General features: G+C 39.9%; 1 protein-coding gene across 1 annotated transcript; it reads left to right on the top strand.

The window, feature by feature from the left end:
- The first annotated feature begins 638 nt into the window (after nucleotides 1–638).
- sertad4 (SERTA domain containing 4) lies at nucleotides 639–6982 on the top strand. Its single transcript, XM_079262194.1, has 3 exons — nucleotides 639–808; nucleotides 2085–2203; nucleotides 2468–6982. Exons 1-3 carry the CDS (start codon nucleotides 655–657, stop codon nucleotides 3326–3328), a joined length of 1134 nt encoding a protein of 377 aa, XP_079118320.1. The 5' UTR covers nucleotides 639–654; the 3' UTR covers nucleotides 3329–6982.
- Nucleotides 6983–9825: the final 2843 nt, after the last annotated feature.

Genomic DNA, 9825 nt, shown 5'->3' with positions numbered 1-9825 from the left:
TAATTAATATCAAATAAGCACTGCTTCTGTTGGAAAGCTTTTGTCAGGTTCTTTGCCCTGAGTTTGGGACCCGCTGTCATCATGCACGTCATCCTCTTTGTTTCCCCGATTATCATGCTGTTGACTCAAGCTTCCCAGCATGATTTGACATGTGGGATCCATTTCAACCGAACAAATTGGTGTCAAACATTACCCTACTTCTCCTACCAACTAATCAATAGGGAATTCATGGTGTGAGTGGGTGTCATTTCTCCATCTGCGTGCCTCGCTTTGCAGAACCAGGCTCACAACAAAGCTGCCAACCATCTGACAGTTTGTAGTGCGCTCTGCTGTTGTCGCTCAGATTTGTCATGCAGCTTGAACAGAAGCTTCTTCATGCAAAGTTGTTTATTTGCCAGAATCAGATAAACAGCTCGTTAACATTTACTGCACCATTAGAAAAGCATATGCAGGATGATTGGGAGGCTTTTGGAAAAACTGACCGATAAATGGATCTCAAACTGGTACGAAATTCACCACTAAAGGCTATATAACTTTAACTAACACCAGTTCACCAGGCTGTTCCCACATCTATAAGGACGTAATATTTTAAGGATTGCAAACATAAATAACTTGGTTTTCCCTCTTTTTTGCAGATCTGAAACAGAGTGAGAGATGACCCTTGTTTTGTCCATGAATCCTTTTTTGGACCCAGAGGGAGACCCTCCACTCTCCGCATATCCACCCATATGGGATTCGGAGCGCTGCTCAAAGACCGGCCTATCAAACTCTGCCCCAGCATGCAGCTCTGAAGAACAGTTTACACAAGGTGCCAGCTCCAACACTGATGGTTATGTCTTTATTCTACTAGTTTAGACACAAGTAAAAACAATGTAAGGTCGTATTTGAAACAAAATTTTCTTCATTTTGGCAACTTCGTCTCCTTCAACTACAACATGGATCTAATAGTGAAGGAGGGTTGCTGTAGAGCAGCTTATATTGTCTAGAAAGTATGTCTTTTATTTTTATTCTGTTTAATCGATTAATAAAAACATTTTTCTTTTGAAATGAAAGATACTTTATCCTAGTATCTTTCAAGGGGATCTTTCAAAGGGATTTCAATGTTGTAGGGTTTTTTTTTTTTTAATGTTTTACATCTTATATCTTTAGTATAATAATGAATGTGCATTGATTTAAAGTTATTTCTGACTTTTTTTGGCTCTGGTAATATGGATTAGATTTACGTAGTGCTCTTCAAGGCACTCAAAAGCTTAATCCATTCACACCTTGTAAAGACTTGGTGAAGGTAAGCTACATGTTACACTGGGGGAGACTGACAGAAATCTGAGAGAAATCTGCACCCCATAGCCTCTTTGACCACCACAGGTCATTCATCCACATTCATACAACTGGAGGGGGAAGTATCTTACCACAGGACCAAACAGATTGAGAGAGCAGGATTTCTTGTGGTCATTGGACAACCTACTGTCCCACCTTCACCTCATGTTTTCCATCATCATCTACCAGAGAGTTTTTTATCCATTACTTCATTCAGAAGTCTTTATGGGTTTCTTCATGTGAACTGTCACTGTGCAACCAGTGACAGAATACCATCTACCTTTAGCAGAACAAAATCCATGGTTAAGCTCACTGTCTTGCTGCTGGACTCGTTTCTTTAGATTCATTGTCCATACAGATATCTGGACATTTTCCTCTAGAATTGTTGCGCACATTGTAGAAATCAATGTTCTTTTAACGAAGACAAGCTGTGCTGGCACACGTGCATGTCATTACACTGTGACCACAGATGGATTTTGTTCAGAAAAAGACTTCCTTTTCTTCATTCACTGAGCTCAAAGTTCCATGTTGGTCTTTTCCATCCATAAAACTTCGTTCCAACAGTAAATCTTTACTCAGAGATGACTGAAAATACCAGGCTGGTTGTAGCTTAAACTGAATAAGGATATAAATTAGATGGATTTTATTAGGAAATGCATGATCAAGTGTAATTTTCCTTTTTTTTTTTGTGAAATACCTGCATGAGATCATTTTTAATGCCCCTCCAACATTGATGAATTATGTTACCAATTTCCTTCACTCTGCAGAACCTCCCTGTAGACGAGTACCCGATCATGTTTCAGTGTCAAGGATCACATACTTCAAGAGGAAGTTTGTTGATGAAGATGATGAGCCCTCGTTCAGCTTCAGAACATACTGCCAGACTGTAAGAACAGAACATTTGTACATTTAGAGCAAACATGGTGTCCAAGTTTTAAATGTCAAAAGTTATTTCTAGATGTTAGCTGTGTTAAAAGAGTCAGACAATAATTATAAATAGTAAGTGTTGACCTGCAAGTTTACCGAGCATCAGAGATAGAAGATTTGATGATCTAAAACAGATACAATTGTGTGATGTTTGTCTTAAGAAGCAGTTATTTTATGTTTGGGAGATCTGCCTGTAATGTGATGGTGTGATGATGTTTGTCAGGTTGCACCAGTTCTGGAGGAGCGCGCTCATGTTCTGCGCCTTTCTTTGGAGAAGATGCGTTTCATTGATGATCCTGAAGCATTCCTCCGACGTTCCGTCCTTGTTAACAACCTCCTCCGCCGTCTTCGAGCTGAGATCCTTCTCCAGAGTACAGACTGGTGCTTCCCACCCAACCCACCATTCGCCACTGCCCCCTGCATCCTGCCGCCAAGCACTGGCCCTTCTCACCAAGCACTCCACAGAGCTATCCCCACCCGCATCTGCTTAGCACCCCAAGCTGGACCACCCCTCCGCAAGCGTTTCCGAATGGTCCGCGGAGGACAGGGGGACGTACGACCCAACTGCACCCAGACGTGCTGCTGCATCTATGCAGCAGCAGCTGCTGCAGGACACTACCTCCACCTGCCGTTCTCCATGTATGATGCAGCGCTCTCTGCCTGCCCATCCACGCCACACTCCTCCTCGTTCCTACAGATAGCTGGCCACAGCAAGTTAGGCCTGGCAGTGGCTGTCGATGATCATGATGATGAGGATGAAGACGTTGATGAGGAGGAGGAAAATGAGGAGGAAGAGGAAAGAGGAGAGGAGGAAGAAGAGGATGATGAACGAAGACAAGCAGGGCCCTCAGTTGATGCTCCTGTGGAGAAATTAAGCCAGAAAAGTAGGACTAAGAACTTGTTGGGTCACAAACACAGAAGGACAGAGGAAAATTGTATGGCAGATAGTGTGGAAGAAGAAGTAGAAGAGGAGGAAGAGGAAGAAGAAGAGGAAGAGGAGCAAGTTGTGAGACCACGTCAATGGGAAAGAGAAAGAGATCTCCACCGATTCAGCTTCTGGCACCACAGGGTTCAGAGACAGTAACAGAAGAAATACCAACATTAGTCTGTAAGAATAAAATGGTGATAGCAAATGAAGGATTATCTACCTATCAGTAATGCCAAGTCAGCTTTATATTAACGATAAGGATTTACTCCCGGATGGCACCCAGACACAATCTGTTACTTGCATTAATCAGATGAAGAAAAAAACAAACAAACCCCAAAAACTGTCACTTCTTAAAGACAAAAGACACATTTCATAAACCATTATAAATAACAAGGTCACATATAATGGGATCTTAAATCCCAAATGTGAAGTGAAGCTTGCTATTGCACTGTCTCCTAGACCATTTTCAAGCCCCATAGCACAAAACTAAAGGTCTCAAATGGGGCCTTTTACTGGTGCAATGGTCTCATTTCAGGACCCTAAACAAGCCCACAAATTAACGGGTTGTGTATTTGGAAGTGTGTGCTTCTGTATGTGTGTGTTTGCAAGATATGATGTAGCATTTTAAAACTTGATTTTAAGTACTTTTATTAATGAACAGGTTACATGTTATACTTTGTGCCTGTTGATTCTGACGCTGTCTCAGGCGATGGCGTGTGACTGTGCTGCAACAGCGCCACAATGTGTGGAATTCAGAATATGAAAACACAATCACAACAATTGTTAAACTGCAATTTAAAGTGCCTTAGTGTTTTTATGGTTACATGTATATTGTGTGTAATGTAATTGTTAAGTTACCAAATGGTACTTTTCATTACCAATGATTGCTTTACATTACAACAGCAGACAGGCATATTGTTAAATGCAGAGGTTAAAATGTAAAGTAATTTCTTTTTCATCTGGAAATAGTTTCTTCTCAAAAATGCATGTTTTCTAGCAATTATTTGCTGGCAAAGCAAAAATAAATGGGCCAATATATAAGAACAGAATTGAGAGCTTTGATAAATCTAAACATGACCAAAACCTTCATCACTGTATATTTGTTAAGTTCAGCCAGATTAATATTGTTTGGTTGTTCTGTATATAAAACATATATATATTAAAAATAAAAAAAAAGAAGAAAGAAACAGGTTCACACTGAATGCTAAAATTCAGACAGTCAAAGTGAAGCCAAACACATTCACAAAGTGTGTAAAATCTAATTTCAAAATCTGAAGACAGTGGTCTGTGTGTGGTGTGTCTGCTGACTTTGACTAAATACCATTAATGAAGGAAGCTCACTGGAGTTCATTTGGAGCGAATCAAATTGGATACACATCACAAATACACAACTTTATGTTCACATTCCAGCTGAAAAAATAAAAGGCAGCACTCTTTAACTGAACTCGCATGCATGTGGCAGGCATGTCCTGCTGATGACGCAGCAAATATGTTGATGTAACAAAGAATCCAAAAGGGAGGTAGAGAGACAGTCTGGCTATGGGCAGCAGTCATAGTGGTGTATTTCTTAGTCTCAGTCGTCTCCATTAAGGTCTGAAACTAGCAGGAGTAAATTAGACACTGGTGGATTAGGTAATGGTAGTGATCCCTGACTAATCATTAGTTGGCTTTTGCACCAAGTCAAAGCACTAAGTATCCATTGATCAAGGTTACTTAAACAATTCTGAGTACAAATCATAGCCTTTAAACATCCATGATATGTTCATTTGAAGACTTAACATGTATCTAGTGTTCTCAAATAAGTACTTATAAGATGGTATACAACTGTAGCTGTTATTAAGGTCAAATATTTCACGACATTGTGCAAAGCCCTGCATCAAATTAAACAGACCATACATGAGTCTATGGTCCTACTTCTGCAAACAAACCCAGTCCCACAGCCAAAGCAGTGCATCCCTCCACTGTTATTGCTTGCAGGGTAAAAACATACAAAATTTGTCTGACAATTAAGGTTGCTGTGTTACATGATGCACTAAATCAATAAGGTATAAAACATACAAATGTCTGCAATGCATTGATTAAGACTAGCAGTTGCATCGGATCGTTCACTTGCTGAGATGTTACTGAAACAGCTGATGTTACTACAGTAAGCACATCATACAAACCAAGGTATGCACTCCGCGCCCCAAAATCACAAATACACTTAACCTGGCATGATCAAAGGCAACCAGAGCATCTTTTTCCTGACCTACTGCTAAAGATTTAAAGTCTTACAGTGTGGTAGAGAGCCACGATGTGTGTGATGCACATAGCTGTCAAGTCTCCAGTTTTGGCAGAGAAACGACCGTATTTTCCCCCAACGTCCTCCCGTATTTTTATTTTCATGTAAATCTCCTGTATTTTGATATAAGGAGAAAATACACCGACGTGAGGATACAAACCCATTGCCCCTGTAAAGAATAAACATGCAGCAACCATATAACTTCCATTTCCCACACTGAAAGAACTGCGTGTAACCCGCCCCCTTCGGGAACAACACCTCTCCTACTCCCACCACGACCCTCTGAGCGGTTGCCAAATAATTTTCCTTATTCAAAAAATCCAGAACTTGACAGGTATAGTGATGCATACATGAAAACCATTGGATTGTGCCAAGTCCATCAAGCCGAACTGATTCTTCAAACTAGTGTGCAGTCCCTCAACATCTTAGGATTTCATCTCCATTTTAAAACTGAATCCAGGCTTTCATTTTGTTATGCCTAGAATATTCATGTAGGAAGAGATGTTGAAAGGAATACCCATCACTGTAATCACGAGCTAGCTGCTAGATACACAACTTAATGACATAATTTGGGAGTTCACAGCTAACACATTGTTTAGGGTTTTTTAAAAATGTTTGCGCTTGGAGTTGGTTTAAATTCTACACCAGCTATTTGCTTGATAATGTATGGATAGGTTAGTTACTTCATTATTACACCCTTAATAATGAGCCCTGATCTGCAAGCTGGGCTGATGCTGTTACACAAACAGTCTCAAACATGGTTTCTTTATAATATCTAACCTACTGTACTTGTTCTTAGAAATTCAAGTTTTGACACAGAGGAGATTAGAAAGAACGTTGCCAGTGCATTGGTTTTATAAAGCTACATTATCCCTCAGACCTTGAGAGCATTGAAAATCTTGTATCTAGTGGTAACACCATTGTTTTCTAGTCTTATTGCTAAGCTAAGCTATGCAGATAAGATCATTGCAGTTTCATCCAAATTTTCACAAAGTGGTGGTTATTCAAATAATGACAGCGTGCACAACCTCTGCCAAGTTTTTTTTCACCCTAAAAAAAAAAAAAAAAAAGTCACATTTAGTGCAGAACATTATCAAGGTCAAACAACAGAAAATCTGTTTATCAGCCTGTTCAATGACATGAGTTGTTTTCCCATTTGTTGCTGTGTCTCGTTTGGGAAATCTGAAGATGAGATGATAAACCCAAACCAAAGTTGTTGGGAAAAAAAATCTAAAAATTCGATTTGTTTGATGTGTTTTATTTTTTTGTAACATAGCTGAAGGCCCTCATATTTTCTGATGTATAAAATAATAGCAGTTATTGCAGCCAGACAAGTTGAGCCTGTTTTGTTTAAATAAGACAATTATTTGAGGTAAATAAAAGAATATGATAAAGCAATATTTTTTTTCTGAGACAAAAAGATGTAACTGCATTTTTTGTTATTAAAAACAACAAAAGAGCAAGTGCGCTCTGGTGATTTTGTGTGATGTTCTGTGATAACTGTATCAGTAAAAGAAATGTTGAAAAGATGCTTGCTTGCTCCTGTATTCCTTTTTGTTACCGACAAGAAGATGTTTGCTGATTTTAAACAACGCCGCAAGATGTGTGCGAGTTTCTGCTCATTGAGTCGCTCCTCATTCCGTCTGCTGCTCAGTGGAGTGCGGTACCAAATCTCTTAGGTGTCGCTTTGCCGTTCAATTCACGTTAATCTTTTTGACATTATGCTCTGTGCAGTCACCTCCACACTCCTCCCTGGTGTATCTATTGTGCTGGCAATATTCCCTCTGTGTAGCATAAAACAGACCCGTCCACCTGCTTTTATTACAGCCGGGAGATAAAGCAGGAGCAATTTAAAATGACACACAACCACACTCATGATTTGCTGTCATGAGTGCTATAAATGTGCTTGCATTGGCATCGTTGGGCTTTAAGTTAAATGTGCCTTTGATCCAGTAATGGTACTAAATATGTGTGCCTCCATTACTGGATTATTTCTAATTCTGTGTAGGTTTTGTGCAACATTGCTGCAGATAGTCTAAAAGCAGCAAAAGCATTGTAGTGCATAGTGACTGGCGTGCATGTGAGTGTGCGCCATTGGGATGAAACTGTGAAGTGGGGAGGTTAAATCACGGTCTGAACATCTTGACAGCTCTGTTGCGAGGTGAGGATGGAAGATCATCTCTTCTCGACACTTCTGCCGCAGGGTGTGTGGATCCTGCTGCTCAGTCTGTCCCCTGCCCCCCCCCCATCTTTCTCTGTTTCCACTTCAGATCGCTCAGTGTTACCGTCTCTCATTTCATGACACTTTCTATTATTGGACTTACACACCACTGCAAGAGCAGCATACTAAAATCACGATTCTTCACCTAAAACCGTGTAAACTCAACTTCCTGTTTGTACACAATCTAATGGACATTAAATATATATCTGATAAACTAGTTCATCTTCCCCTAAATAAATGTAGACATGATGAATTGATCTCATTTGTTCTGCTGCAAACAGAAACAAATCCCTTTTTCTTCCTCCATGTTGGAAAGACAGAAGCTTTTCTCTTCTGTTTAACTGATAATATAGCTCTAATCAAATGTTTGGACACACCTACCCATTAGATTTAAGACATTTCGGCTTCTGTCTTGCATCCTGTCTCTTTTCTGCGCTCTCTTCAGCCAGTAAAGGTCGGTCCACTGTTGACTCGTCTTGCCTTTGATTCCTTTCCTAAATCAACCACAGTGCTCCTTCAAACATCCAGTTTGTTAATGTCCAGTTGACGGCGTGTGATGCAGTGCTGTAAAGTAAAATGCAGCGGTCACATAATGAAATGTGCAGTTTCTCTCTAAGAATGTTTTACGAATGATTACTCTGATTGTTACTTTTATTTCGGCTTGATCCTATTGGCTTGTTAATTACTCAACTGCTGCATCACTTCCCCGTTCTGCACTGATGACAGAAGTCTTAAAAACATCATGGCAACTCATATAAAGTCATTTTTGTAATCTGTTCAAGTTCTATTGTACTCATTGTCTCGGGTTCTTTATGTTGTTCTGATGAATGAGAACCCTGAAACTGAGTTTCTACTTGTGCTGTGCCTGTGTAAGGTTGGTTACCTCTTCCAGTCCTGGCATTCACCCCTGGTTGCAGCAGGGTTATGTGGAAAAAGTCCCTTGTGATTGGCTGGTTTGTGAATATGTGTTTCCGGATTTCAAGAGTTTCTTACTGAATTTGTGTGGCAACTGTGGAAGAGAAATGGCTTGAGTGGAAGAGCAGACTGATGTCAACTGTGCCAGCCCTACTCAATCCATCGCGCAAGTATGAACCCAGATTTAGATATTATCTTTTTGTTCAGAAAATCTCAGCCACTCGTAATATTTTATTGTTATATCAGTCCTGTTATTTCATCAAACACTTGTTTTCTATAGGACTTAGTTCTGTGATGTTAAACTTCAGTCCTTGAGGGCCAGCATCCTACAGGTTTTTGCCGTTTCTCTGCCCCAACACATCTGATTCAATCGAACGAATCCAACAGCTTCTTCTCAGCCTCTTCACAATGGCCCTTTAATTTCCGTCAGGTTTGTTGGAGCACAGAGGCAACAGAAACTGTCAGGATACTGGCGCTCAAGGACTGGAGTGAACCTGTGACTTAGTCCAATCCAGGGTGATGGGGAAGCAGCAGGGAGCTGGCATACACCAATTTAATCCACAGCTTTTAACCTTTGAAAACTTGATGTTCCCGAATTTGGAGACTTCATAAACAGACGGTGCCAAACTCTCCTGAACCATAATAATACATCTTTAATTTTGCTCTACTTTGAATCAGAGTTGATCTTTGCAGAGGTAATGGTGTACTATGATTTGATAGCAGCTCACAGTTACATCAATCCAAGTATATTATTGTTTTTAACATGAAAGTGCTTTTCTGAAACTTTTAATTTGTTTTATGTGACATTCTTCATTTTTCTTTACTTGTATTTCACTAGTGTACTAGTGTTCCTTTCATTACACTATGGGCATACATTTCGTTTAGCAAAGGCCTTGGAAAATAAGCAAAGGGTTAAAATGGTCAATTCAAGCCTCCCTGCCAGGTTTCTAGCAAATTGCCACATTCTCCCAGTGTTACAGTGTTCTTCACAGCTTTAACACATGGATGTACTTCCTTTAAACCCATTTTTTATATATTCTCATATTAAAGGAGGTACACAACAGTGTATTGCATAGGAAGGGAAACCGCTCAAGACGGAGAATTATCATATATCATTTGTTTCTAAACACACTTTAAAGTCATATCCTGGTATTAGATATTAAACTGAATTACACAACACATTGCAACGCATCTGTTGAAACGCACTGTCTGTGTATTCATACCATACGCATGCCT

The sequence above is a fragment of the Telmatherina bonti genome, assembly GCF_933228915.1.
Source record: "Telmatherina bonti genome assembly, chromosome: 22".
NCBI classification, from domain to species: Eukaryota; Metazoa; Chordata; class Actinopteri; order Atheriniformes; family Telmatherinidae; genus Telmatherina; species Telmatherina bonti.
The sequence above is the reverse complement of the archived record's forward strand: the minus strand, read 5'-3'. Positions and strand labels throughout refer to the sequence as shown.